This window comes from Hemitrygon akajei, chromosome 18, assembly GCF_048418815.1.
Source record: "Hemitrygon akajei chromosome 18, sHemAka1.3, whole genome shotgun sequence".
In the NCBI taxonomy this organism is placed as follows: domain Eukaryota; kingdom Metazoa; phylum Chordata; class Chondrichthyes; order Myliobatiformes; family Dasyatidae; genus Hemitrygon; species Hemitrygon akajei.
This window is the reverse complement of record NC_133141.1, coordinates 3,141,888-3,156,217: the sequence shown is the minus strand read 5'-3', so window position 1 is coordinate 3,156,217 and position 14,330 is coordinate 3,141,888. Positions and strand designations below refer to the sequence as shown.

The 14,330-nt window shown below is 41.4% G+C and overlaps 1 protein-coding gene across 1 annotated transcript in view; it reads right to left on the bottom strand.

The window, feature by feature from the left end:
• LOC140741028 (integrin alpha-8-like) overlaps nucleotides 1-14,330 on the bottom strand; it is a 157,045-nt gene that overhangs the window by 35,167 nt on the left and 107,548 nt on the right. The window contains exons 19-23 of the mRNA XM_073070660.1: nucleotides 13,627-13,694; nucleotides 11,795-11,942; nucleotides 4,815-4,907; nucleotides 3,791-3,867; nucleotides 857-937 (exon numbers count right to left, since the gene is read on the bottom strand). Of these exons, the coding sequence (XP_072926761.1) occupies nucleotides 857-937; nucleotides 3,791-3,867; nucleotides 4,815-4,907; nucleotides 11,795-11,942; nucleotides 13,627-13,694 (467 nt within the window). The remainder of the gene's footprint in view (nucleotides 1-856; nucleotides 938-3,790; nucleotides 3,868-4,814; nucleotides 4,908-11,794; nucleotides 11,943-13,626; nucleotides 13,695-14,330) is intronic.

The window sequence follows — 14,330 nt, the reverse complement described above, 5'->3', positions numbered from 1 at the left end:
CCTCCCACAGACCCCTGTATAAAGGCGATTGGAGGCACTGCTCCTCCCTCAGTCTCCAGGATGTTGTGGTCACTTCTGCTGCTAATAAAAGCCTAACGTTCGCCTCCCGTCTCCGAGAGTTATTGATGGTGCATCAGGGAGTATTCTTCACTGCACGGACAACAACCATTCTGGACTCGAGGCCTTTTAAGGATGGGATTCACATACTAATGTTGCTGGGAACGTCAATGTTAAGTATCAACAGGAAATAAATTGAAGATAAGAATGGCAATCTGGTTTATGTTTATAGTTGAAGCTAGTTCGCTTTGGGTTGAGGGCTGTTTGTGAAGAACTGGAGTGAGTATGTATGGTGAACTACATATACCTGTCTGGACACGCCCCCCCTGCTGACTGCTCCTGTGGCTCCTCCCACAGACCCCTGTATAAAGGCGATTGGAGGCACTGCTCCCCCCTCAGTCTCCAGGATGTAGCATGGTGGTCTCTTGCTGCTTGTGCTTTCTTCCAGCCAATAAAAGCCTATATCTCGCCTCATGTCTTCGAGAGTTATTGATGGTGCATCAGTATGGGGAAGTGGATAGCTCGAAATCAATATCAGAAGAGAACAACATTCACAGTTTCATTGAAAATAATAATGATTTTTTTTCAATCTGGGATAATCCGAAGTTAATCTTGGGGAAAGGCAAAGGTTGGAGATATGAAGGATGGCTCATGTGCTTTGCAGTAGAAGCTTACCCAAGTCAGATGTTAGTCTACATTAGAGATAATACATTCTGCCACAAAGAATCCTGGGATAGGCCTGTTATTTCACAAAGATGTACTCCAAGATCGGAAAAATAGTGATTTAAATTAGTCTTACCCCCTGAGAACAAGCTGAGCCACAGCTTTCACTTGCAACTTCAACTGGACCACCTCACTATCAGAGTTTTGAGTGTTTTTACTGAAAAAGTAATTTGATACAGAGTTACCAACGGTTAGAAGAAGAGACCCATTGCTGATTACACCTGTCTTGATTCCCTATCAAACCTTTTACTCATATTCTCCTGAGACTTAGTGAATTAGGATCAATGACAGCTGAAAGCAGAGCAGAAATTGTGCTGATGACATCACAAGTTGATCATTGAAGAATGATTGCATAACATGATCCAATGATGGTATGCAGAGAGCTGTTGGTTCCCAACCTTTTAAATGCCATGGATACCAGGTTGGAACTCCTGCTCTAAAGGGTGTTATGTTGATGCAGCTGCAACCCTTTTGTAACTGAGATGATTCTGCTCTTTTATTCTTTCCTCAGCATACACATAACAGCTTTATTTACATCCAATTTTTATTTTGCTGGCAGTTGTCAAGGAAAGCATAAATGGTAACCATGTTCTATAAGTCAGCTGCTCTCTTACTTCACATGTTAATTGTTCCATCTGTACAGTGTACCTGAAACATCTGTTTCATCCAACTAGTTAATAAAATTAAGGGCCTTATCACATGACAACCTTACTAATCATTTAATACCTTGGACTACCTCACTTAGTATTCTTCCATGATTAATTAATGATAGATTAGTTTTTCAAATACAATTTGGAAAAAATGAAGTCCTTCTCCATTGGATGTAGAATGACCAGGAAAAGTTCATAATCATGATTGACAGTTGTTTGGACTTTTCAGGGAATCAAGGAAAATGGAAGGGATGTAAACATCAGCACAGTCTTACTGAATAGTGAAGCAGGCTTGAGGGATCAAATGGCCAATCCTGTTTCTGTTCTCATTGCAATCACCTCTCTGTCCCACTCCCTAACATTGCTTGCTGAACATGTCTCTCCTTGGACTGTTGCAGTCAAGGCAAGTAATGTAGTGTTGGATAGAAAAAAAAGTTGCATTTGCTTGTGCAAAACATGTTAATGAAATTCAAATTTCAATTGTCATCTCAATGTGGCTTAAACCTGCAGAGAATTTCTTTTTCATTACTTACTTAATTATCCTGGAGACTGATGCTTCTTTTTTTCCCCTAAGTAGCCTTGGGTACAATCTTGATTGTACCTATTATGACATTTAGACCATTTGTCCTCTCAACAGTCCTAAGCAGAAAACTCTGCCTTTTGGAGCCACTCAGATTTGAGAGCACTACATGATATTTTTTTGATTGATCTACCAGATATGGAGGTTCATTTATCCATCATACTTGCTTCTGTTTCTTTTATAAGGATGGTGGCAGAGCAGCTAGTGTCACACCTTGTGGTGCCAGCAATCGGAAGGTCAAGGTTCATTTCCTGCTGCTGTCTGTAAGGAGTTTGCACATTCTCCCCATGCCTGTGTGGATTTCCTCTGGGCACTCTGGTTTCCTCCCACAGTCCAAAGACGTACAGGTTAGGGATAGCAGGCTGTGGGCACGCTATGTTGGCTTCAGAAGCATGGTGACTCTTGTGGGCTGTCCCCGGCACACCCTCGGATTATACTGGTCACTGGCGCAAACAAGGTTTTTCACTGTATGTTTCAATGTTTCAAAGTACATGTGACAGATAAAGCTAATCTAATCTAATCCAGTGCATACCATCATAGACCTCTGACTGTCAGACTCTTTGGTAGGATCACTCTCAATAATTACTTCTTGTCCTTCAGAATGCAACCATTCCAACAATTTTCAACCAAAAATATGAAAACCAATTGGATTGATGCCTAATTGGGAGCATATTTATTTATTTAGAGATACAGCACAGAATAGGCCCTTTGAGCCACACTGCCCTGCAACCTTGATTTAACCCTAACCTAATCGGGACAATTTACAATGACCAATTAACCTACCTGGCACCTGGCCTCCAGTTTACCTTATGTTCCTGCAACACACTGTGTACATGTGGAATTCAGAGACAAGCTGACCCATGAAGAGAGCTGATTGTGCTGGTCATTCTTTACAGACCCTTGACAAAATATAATTCGGGCCAATTTCTTTCCCCAATTACACACCAAAGTAGGAGTGAGCCCTCTTACTTTAAAGAGTACCTAACTGTCCTTATATAGGGAAAAACAAAAAGAACCCTGTGCACTACTTTGAAGACCACCAGACAGCATCCTGTGGGAGGATTGGACAATTGGAACCACCAGTCAAGTATTAATAATCAATTATTTGGTATTTAAACATTGTGTGAACTTGCTGTGTATCTATCAGCCATCATGTGATCTACCTTATCATAGTGACTTCCTTAGGTCCAGTACAGGTTCATAAAGGTTTCTTTCTTTTTGCCAGTACACATCATGTGTTGGACCCTCACGAAAGAAACATTTCACCCTGATGATCCACCACATTTAGCTTCAGTGAAAAGCGGGAACAGATAATAACAACTGAAAACTGCTTCTCCCCTTCTCCCGCCACCCCTCTGAGATCTGATGTCAACTGATGTCCTCACCATCACCACATGCTGAGGATGAATCTAGCCAGATTCATAAACTATGCTGAGGATGACCTCCATTTTGGTGTCTTTTCATAGACAGAGGGTGAATCTATAGGCAACAAGGTTTTTCATCAGCTTTGCACTTTATTTTCTTTGCTGGCGGCCAGGGCTCTGTCTTGTTTCTTTGGCAGTCTCCCAGGATTGAAGACTTACTTCCATACTGGTTTGGTGCATTCTGAGATGGCTGACAGTGCCAACATGGTGACAACAGACTCTTCCATAGATGGGGCAGATGGTGGTTGACAGGGTGTGTAATTGGTGATGTGGTGCCCTCTTTCTCCTGTTTACGCAGGGCTTGGGTGTGTTCTGGTTGTGTGGATTCGAGGATGACAATGGAAATGTCTTTTTACCTTTTTATCTGCATGCTGATTGTGATGGTTTCCACCTGCTCCAAGCTGTGCACCATGAAATGGAGTCCTGCAGATATCTAAAGAGCAACAGAATAAATTGGCCACTTTTATTGTCATCGCAGCTGTTTCAGTAAAGGAGCCAGCTGTTTAGCATGTAAATAAAGTCATGCAGCAATTAATAACCAATACGCAGTGTTGTAAATAATGCAGGGCCAGATTAACATTTTAAAAAACTCGGACTTGTTACTTTCTGTCTGCCTCTGGGGGTTAGAACATGCATAATTAATATATAATGCAAAAAAATGTCTTTGCTGAGCAGAGGTAGACACTGATGCATCTTCATCTGTGAAACTGTTATACACTGGAATAAATCTCCAGTCCTCAGAGCTCTTACTGAAAAGCTGATTTCCATAGTGCTTTTCACTGGATTTAGCACTGCTGTCCTTGTGTTATAACTAATCACTATCCAAGTTGCCGCTGATCTTCCCCAAGACAATAGGTCACTGCCCTATAAAGAGTGCAGTTTGCTGTGTGAAGAATTCAATAGATAAACATGCTGTAAATATAACAGCTCAGGAAGTACCTTGCCGAGAGAAAATTTTGAAATAGCCCTTACATTAATCAAGAAAGTCAAGGCACAAAGTCCATTATGATTTTTGTTTTAATTTATTCCTGAGTTTCTTAGGAAAGCCAGCTGCTGTTGCCCATCATTAACTGGTCTTGTGAAGGTGATGGTGAGTTAGCTTTTTGATTTTGTTTAGTCTAATTGATATCTAATCTGCCTTGGAAACCAAGACACAATGATACTTCTCTAGACCACTGTCATGCTGTCTTCCCATGAAAGGGCATCCAACAATGGGGGATTAGTGGGAAATACAAAGGTGCAAAGCTTAGCGACAGAAAGAAAAAAATATAGGGTGCAGATACATCAGTTGCACTTTGAAGCATTCAAAGGGTTAGTTATTTACCGTCAGCTTCACCTTAATGACAAATCAAGATCTTTGATAGGAGTCACAGGTCTCACCTTGGTGCCATTTTCCATTGGATTCCCAAGGTCACAGCTCACTGCTTGACTGCCGTTGCTCATCACTGGGTTACAGCTCAATTTGGTAAGGCCCTTGAAAGGAATTCAAAAAAGCCATGTTAAAATAGAAAGGTAACTCGAAGGCAATAAAATAAGTTGAAGTGTTTCAAAATAAACCATCAGTGACTCAAAGATAAACAAACCATTGCCTGTTCTGCTTAGGAGTTTTACAAACTTAAAGTTGAAATATCTGAAACTTCTTGCAGACATTAAGAGGCGCTACATCACCACTATCCACCGTCGAATGCAAGGTCATTACTGAACTTTCTTTAACTGATGGGAAAGGCTTTTCTCACCTATAATTTCAACTGCACTTGCTACTCAGTTTACAATGATTACAAATTGCACTGAAACACAGCAAGTTCATAACTAGTTCATAGAGTTACTCATGAAAATGGGCCCGTCTACCCCTCAAGTATATCTGAACACTAGGAACCCATTCACACTAATTCCAGTTATGTTTTAATTCTCCCCATATTCTCATAAACTCTGCACAGATTCTACCACTGAACTACACATGAGCGTCAAGTTACAGTGGCCAAATAACTTGCTGACCCCACATCACTGGAAACACCCAAGAGAAATCCATGCAGTCACATAGAAAACATGCAAACTCTGCACAGACAGCACTGGAGGCAAGGGTCACACTGGAAGGATTGAATATGGATGGGACCCCAGCTACCCAGGTTGACATCTGCAATGCCATCAGTAAAATGTGGGACCATGCTGGTCGATATGGTTTCATCTCACACTGTGGGCTTCCTGGATGTATGGGATTAATTTCTAACAGTTACCAGCTACAACGAGACAATTATCAAAACTGCACCAGATACGCTTCTGCCTTAATCTCTGCATTTTTGAAATGGATGCAAATTATCCCAACAATAACTTTCATTTTGGGCACATGTAGAGTCATCTACTGTGTAGAGGTGATGTGGTAAAGATGCAGCAAAAATCCTCTACTTTCTGAGGAGTCTGTGTGCCCTTGCAGGTAGGCTGCCGAATGGGGTCAGCAATCACGCTTGTTAGTGTACACGTTCCAGTCAATCAGGGTTTCTTTGTGGTTGTATTTAACTCCCTTCCTTTCATTTCAGTCTTGTCGGGTCTTGATCAAAAGCACAACGATGTCAATGCTCCCTGCTTACTTTAGTCCACATTTTGAGATGGAAGACTACTGTTTAGATTAATGCTGTAATGGAGTGGTATTCGTTTAGCGTTAAGTTACTGCTTCCGAGTCACAGTGTTGGCATTAGCTTTCAGTTTGAGTGTTCTAGTTAACAGCTCTGTTGGCCTAACATTTATTGTTTTTTCTTTAATTCTGCATAGTTCTTATTAAAATTCAGTGCCTCTCCCTTAGTACTTGGGCCATAACCGCACACTTGTGTCAGCTTGTCTATGCACAATATCTCCAATCTTCTCCAGATGTGCTGAGGAGAGCATTGTTGGAAACGGCACTGCAACGGATAGGATTCTACAATAGGTAGTTAAAACTGCCCAACACATTACTGGCACCAGCCTACCCACCACAAAGATGGTGCCATAAAAACACCAGTAATGTCATGAAGGACCCCACCCACCTTGCTTATGGACAGTTTGTCCCACTCCCATCAGGGAGGAGGGAATCTTGACATATCCTCCACATATTAACTCACCCCACCAGACCCACCGCCACTACATACACATCACCAGCATCACTTTATGTATATACATTCAGTTTATGTATACAACAGTTACCTGTACCTTATGGTTTATAAGATTGCTTTTATATTTATATTTATTGTGTTTCGTTTTTGTTTTTTATAGTGTTCATTATGATTATTGTGTTTTTTAAGCTGCTTTGGATCCAGGATAACAGTCATTTCCTTCTCCTCTGCACTTCTGTACTGAATAATGCGGGTGGAGATATGTCTCTACCATAGGAGTTGCAAGTTTTTTTTTCTTCAGCTTTATTAATTGTATATATACCAACTTGCTGAAGTTTTGTGTCATTTTATAGTTGTAGAAGATTATGTATCAATAAAAAGATTCTAAAAATGAAAATGTAAGGCACTCCTTCTGTCCTCTAGCCTGCAGTCACCCTTGGGCAAGATGTAGCACCTAGATCCCCACACTCCCAGATCAGGGTCATGTGAAGCCATGGGAGCAGGTGGTGGATGGTCGTACGAGCAACTGGTGCAGATCACAAGTCCTGGTTATGCAACCACTGATACCAGGCAGACAATCTCTGAAGAGTATTGATAATGTCTGGGGTCACCCGTCTCGTAAAGACACTGCCCGGAAGAAGGCAATGACAAACCACTTCAGTGGAAAAATATGCCAAGGACAATCATGGTCATGTAAAGACCATAGTCATCCACATTATATGACACAACACATAACGAGTGAATGAACTGAAGAAAATCCACACAATCTTGAATGTTGGGAATGCAGGGATACAGAAAGCAACGTTGTCCAAGGCCAGCAAATGGTCACCTAAACTGCTGCTTAACATGATTAATTCAGCCTCCACATCTGTTCAGTGTGCACTGCAAGCAGACATCTCTAAAATGGAAATGTCTCAAATTTTCTGAAGCTTAGTTGCTTGAAACTTCAGGGGGTTTCACATTATCAGCAGAGCTTGCTACCAGCTTCAAATGCCCTGTCTGTTTGGGAAATTATTGGCAGCAAGGCCATTAGAAACCAGGGAGGGACTGGTTGTGGTGTTTTCTCAGCTTTACTTTGAAAGAAAAAAAGATTGGAAGTTCGCAGGAGCGACTGATTAGTTCTCTTCCTAAAATAATGGTAGATATATCCCAAAGGAAGTTGACCTTCTGATGTTCTTTCCTTTCAGTAGGTTTATCTACCTGTCTGGCCAAAGGTAATTAGCTTGTTCATTAGGTGTACCAAACTTGCAACTGGTAGGATCAAATGTAATTTTCATAAACCTGCCAAAGCTGCTTGTATACGACTTCTACTACTTAGAGACATAGAAACATAGAGAACCCACAGCACAATACAGGCCCTTCAACCCACAAGGCTGTGCTGAACATGTCCTTACCTTAGAACTACCTAGGATTACCCATAGCCCTCTATTTTTCTAAGGTCCATGTATCCATGCAGGAGTCTCTTAAAGGACCCGATCGTTTCCACCTCCACCGCCGCCGCCGGCAGCCCATTCCACGCACTTACCACTCTCTGTGTAAAAAACTTACCCCTGACATCTCCTCTGTACCTACATGTTTGTACTTCCAAACACCTTAAAACCATGCCCTCTCATGCTAGCCATTTCAGCCCTGGGGAAAAAGACTCAGACTATCTACATGATCAATGCCTCTTATTATCTTATAAACATATAGCAATTACAGCACGGAAACAGGCCATCTCGGCCCTTCTAGTCCGTGCTGAATGCTTACTTTCACCTAGTCCCACCGACCTGCACTCAGCCCATAACCCTCCGTTCCTTTCCTGTCCATATACCTATCCAATTTTACTTTAAATGACAATTCCGAACCTGCCTCTACCACTTCTACTGGAAGCTCGTTCCACACAGCTACCACTCTGAGTAAAGAAAATACCCCTCGTGTTACCCTTTAACTTTTGTCCCCTAACTCTCAACTCATGTCCTCTTGTTTGAATCTCCCCTACTCTCAATGGAAAAAGCCTATCCATGTCAACTCTATCTATCCCCCTCATAATTTTAAATACCTCTATCAAGTCCCCCCTCAACCTTCTATGCTCCAAAGAATAAAGATCTAACTTGTTCAACCTTTCCCTGTAACTTAGTTGCTGAAACCCAGGTAACATTCTAGTAAATCTTCTCTGTACTCTCTCTATATTGTTGACATTTTCCTATAATTTGGTGACCAGAACTGTACACAATACTCCAAATTCCTAGATCACTCTGTTCTACTGCATTCTTCAATGCCCTACCATTTACCATGTATGTCCTATTTGGATTATTCCTACCAAAATGTAACACCTCACACTTATCAGCATTAAACTCCATCTGCCATCGTTCAGCCCACTCTTCTAACTGGCCTAAATCTCACTGCAAACTTTGAAAACCTACTTCATTATCCACAATGCCACCTACCTTAGTATCATCTGCATACTTACTAATCCAATTTACCACCCCATCATCCAGATCATTAATGTATGTGACAAACAACATTGGACCCAGTACAGATCCTTGAGGCACACCACTAGTCACCGGCCTCCAACCTGACAAACAGTTATCCACCACTACTCACTGACATCTCCCATCCAGCCACTGTTGAATCCATTTTACTATTTCAATATTAATACCTAAAGATTGAACTTTCCTAACTAACCTACTGTGCGGAACCTTGTCAAAGACCTTACTGAAGTCCATATAGACAACATCCACTGCTTTACCCTTGTCAACTTTCCTCGTAACCTCTTCAAAAAATTCAATAAGATTTGTCAAACATGACCTTCCACGCACTATATACACCTCTTTAAGGTCACCTCTCATCCTTCGTTGCTCCAAGGAGAAAAGGCCGAGTTCACTCAACCTATTCTCATAGGGCATACTCACCAATCCAGGCAATATACTTGTAAATCTCCTCTGCACCCTTTCTATGGTTTCCACGTCCTTCCTATAGTGAGACAACCAGAAATGAGCACAATACTCCAAGTGGGGTCTGACCAGGGTCCTATATAGCTGCAACATTACCTCTCAGCTCTTAAACTCAATTCCACAGTTGATGAAGGTCAATGCCTTCTTAACCACAGAGTCAACCTGCGTAGCAGCTTTGAGTGCCCTATGGATTTGGACCCCAAGATCCCTCTGATCCTCCACACTGCCAAGAGTCTTACCATTAATACTATATTCTGCCATTACATTTGACCTATCAAAATGAACCACCTCACACTTATCTGGGTTGAACTCCATCTGCCACTTCTCAGCCCAGTTTTGCATCCTAACAATGTCCCGCTGTAACCTCTGACAGCCCTCCACACTATCCACAACACCCCTAACCTTTGTGTCATCAGCAAATTTAATAACACATCCCTCCACTTCCTCATCTAGGTCATTTATAAAAATCACAAAGAGTAGGGGTTCCCGAACAGATCCCTGAGGTACATCACTTGTCACCGGTTACTTTTTCCTATAACTGACCCTACTACATTCCATTAACTGCCTCCAAACTCTACCATTTACCTACACACTAGGGGAAATTTACAGTGGCCAGCACATGGGTGTGGATAACGACTACTGGAGCATCCGGTTGAAACACAAATGGTCCCTGGGAGAACAGGCAAACTGCACAGAGAACTCATATAGATGTTGTACTGATAGATCAGAATATGAACTGGGAGATAACTTTACAAACACTGGTTAGGTCGCACATGGAGTACTGGTCACCACATGCCAGCAAGGATGTGATTGTACAGGAGACATTGCAATGAAGATTCACCAGGACATTGCATGAATTGGAGGTCTTTAGTTTTATGGAGAGATTGGATAGGCTGGACTTATTTTCCCTGAAATTTAGGAGGCTGAGGGGTGACCAAATTGGAGACATAAAAAATTACAAGATGCATCTTTCCGATGGTAAGTGTATCATAAACAAGAAGGTATGGGGGTAGTTCTAAAGGGGACCTGGGGGATTTTTTTTTAAGCATAAGCAGAGAGTAATTGATATCTGATATGTGCTTCCAGAGGAGGTGGTGAAATCAGGTACGATCTTTTTGTTTAAGAATAATTTAGACACTTGAATGGACAAGGAATGTTTGAGGAACGTCTGGCAGCTCCTGGGTTGTATTCCCTGGAGTTCAGGAGAATCTCATAGAAACATTCTGAATGTTAAAAGGCCTGAAAAGTTTAGATATGGCAAAGTTATTTCCCATGGTAGGGGAGTCCAGGACAAGAGGGCATGATTTCAGGTCCATTTAGCATAGAGATGTGGAGAAATTACTTTAGTCAGAGGGTGGTAAATCTGTGGAATTTGTTGCCATAAGCGGCTGTGGAGGCCAAGTCATTTGGTGCATTTAAGGCAGAGATGGATAGATTCTTGATTAGCCAGGGCATCAAAGGGTACAGGGAGAAGGCAGGGGAGTGGGGATGACTGGAAGAATTGGATCAGCCCGTGATTGAATGGTGGAGCAGACTCGATGGGTGGAATGGCCTACTTCTGTTATTATATCTTATGGTCTTATGGACAAGTCATAGAAGAATATGGACTAAATGCAGGCAAATGGGATTAGTGTAGATGGGCAAAACTTTCACCCTAAATGTGGCAAGTGAAGGTTCTGTTTCCGTCCTATATGATTCAGTGATAAGTGAACAATATGAAATTGACTCATTAGGAAGAAATACAATCTTTAAGTTTACTTCTGTTTATTTTAATTGGTAAATATTTAACTTCCAATTTTTTTCAAGGTATGCTTTTGGACGACCAATGGAATTTGTAATCTAAATAGACCTGCCCAAGGACTTTAAGTTGATAGGATGACATGTTTTGTGGGATAAAACAGTGCTGTCACAATGGAAACACCAACACACAGGGAATAAATCCTTGGAAATATGTCAATGACAATCATCCAACAAGGACAATCCTACTTGTTTATGATTAAATGACAATTTTCACAGTGAAGTTTACTGGACTCTGCATCATGGTGATACACTTAGTGCTGCTTCCGAGACATGTCTGTGTCAGGTAACTGTGTGGGATTCCTGCAACTGCTCTGATTTACAAACATGTATAGTCTGGTCAGTCCATTGTCAGCCCTGAATTCCCAGTCACGGGGGAGGGTGGTAGGAGACTAGGTGTGGAGATAGATGGAAATGTGAGAGAGACAGGTTACAGGACATAAGGACGAGAATAGAGTAGCTCTGAGAGCTGGCACTGTTTCAGTAGGCTGAATGGCCATTGTGAGAAATATGATTGAATATGAAATAATAGCAGCAACCATACCTTATTACCTTGCACAACACTTGTGAAGTCAACTTGAGGAGGGAGGGGGATATGCAGTTCAGTTTCATATGCTCCTTCTCCAAGATTGACAGCATTGAAAAAGACAGTCAGAAGGCTGGATTCCCCAGCAAAGATATGGTCTTCATCTCTGTGGAAACAGTGATAAAAGAAACACAGTCACTGGCAGAATTTGGATCCTTTCATTGATGAGAAACATTGAGATCTTGTGTGTGCTGAGAATTTTTTCCCACTTCTTTTTTCCCTCTCTCTCCCCCTTCTTGCATTTACTCGTGTACCAGTCATTCAAATAGCCACTTGTCTGTGAGCACCAGAATGGAAGCTCAGCCATATCCACTCAAAACTACTTTCCAATCAATGAACCCAGCGTTTCTAATGACACACATGATGGGATAAACAATCAATGTTAAACAACCCTCATCTCAGTGGGAGAGGTCCTTTGGTCTGCCCCAACCCTGATAATCCTTTAGCAAGTGAATCTATGCACAACAGTGTTGCAGGACACACTCAGGAACACTACTGTGTCACTCTTTTGCATAAATGGTAATGAAAGGACAGAAATCACGTGGTTTGTACATAAAATATGAGATTGTATGAAGGAAAAGTGTGCCCATTTCTTAGAGTCATACAGCATGGAACTGGGCCCTTCAGACTTTGAGTCTGTTCAATTACACTAATTTTATATTTTCAATCTCCCCATATTCTCATCAACTCCTCCCACTACCTAGATTTGACTATTTTCCTACATATCTGTTAATGCAAGAAATAAATGTATAAATGTTCTTTAAAATTTTCAATGAGATAACATATTTAATTTGCAAGACCCTGTAATGAGTCAAGGGCACCTGGTAGACTTCCTACAATGGTTGTTTGCACTGGGATCATTATCTCAGCATGGCCAGAATGACAACGGCTGCAACTGATTCACATTATGAGGCGGAGGGCTGCATTACACTACACATTGGATCTTCCTTGATGTCTTAGTTTTGACACTGAAGTGTGTTCTAGATGTAACCATGGTATGTTGGAGAGGCAGAGAGAGGAAAATAGATGACATCATGCAGGTATCTCCTAGAGAGTTGAGAAAAACATTGGGAGAGATATAAAAATCTGCTCATTGGATTCCATGCTGAGTGCAGGACAGCAAGTGGTGCTGGAACACTTAAATATGAGCAAATCCCTTGAAAAGAAAAACTCAGAGGTGCTTCATATGCAAGTAATAGTCTCTATATACTGTATATTGTGTTCCTGAAGATGTAAAAGCCTCCCAAGGGGCTTCAGAGAAACATTATCAAACAAAACTTGACACAAAACTGCAGAAGGTGACATTAAGGAAGATGACCAAGAACTTTGCCAAGGGCCCTTAGAATATCTTGACTGAGAAGATGGAGAGAAAGAAGTAGAAAGGTTCTGAGAATGTTCCAAAGTTTAGAGCCTCCATAGTTGAGGATATGGTTGACAATGATGAAGTCAAGAAAATTATCACAAGCTATTTTGTCATCTTGTCATGGCTTACATTAAAGGTATGGCAAGTAACACTCTGTCTAACACTTTCCAATGAAAACCATGCCCCTTTAAGAATGGAGACCAAATGAAATTGAAGGAAATAGAAAGTGTATTAAGCTTCTTGCATAATTAAGATCTTGCCATAATATAGCATGACTCAAGCACAGTAATTAAATTTTGATCAAAGGATCTTTCAGAAGCAATATGTTTCTATTATTTATTTCTTTTGACTGGAGCTTTTGGAGAAGAATATCAATCTGATTAGGAACACATCAGAAGACTAGAGCTAATTTTAAGGAAAAACTTACACTTTTGCTGACAGTTTGAGATTTGGGATGCAGATGTGATCATCGCCACAGTGCAGGAGAATACGCGCCTAAAGTGGAGAGGAAAGAATACAAAAGTTGAATTTCTGCTTTTTTGATGCATCTGATGCTTTTCTGACTCTGCTTTTTACAGCTTGGCATAGCTGGTAGCACTAATGTCTCAAACACCCCAGAACTCTTCCTGCCATCGAGGACATCCTTACAGGTGATGACTCATGAAGGCAGCGTCCATCATTAAAGACACATCCCTCCTTTCATTACCAGCATCAGGAGGTGGTACAGGAGCCTAGCAATGCAAACTCAGTGTCTTAAGAACAGCTTCTCCCCTTCTGCCATCAGACTTCTGAATGGTCCATGAACACTAACTTGTTATTCATCTATTGCACTATAAATTTATTTTGTAACTTGATCTTTATATCTTGCGATGTACTGCTGCCGCAATACAACAAATTTTACAACACACTGTACAGTGATAATAGGCTGATTCGATTCTGAGGGAATCTCCACTCATAGAAACATAGAAAACCTACAGCACAATACAGGCCCTTCAGCCCACAAAGCTGTGCCCAACATCTCCACCTTAGAACTACCTAGGCTTTACCCATTGCCCTCTATTTTTCTAAGCTCCATGTAGCCATCCAGGAGTCTCTTAAAAGACCGTATCACTTCTACCTCCACCACTGCCA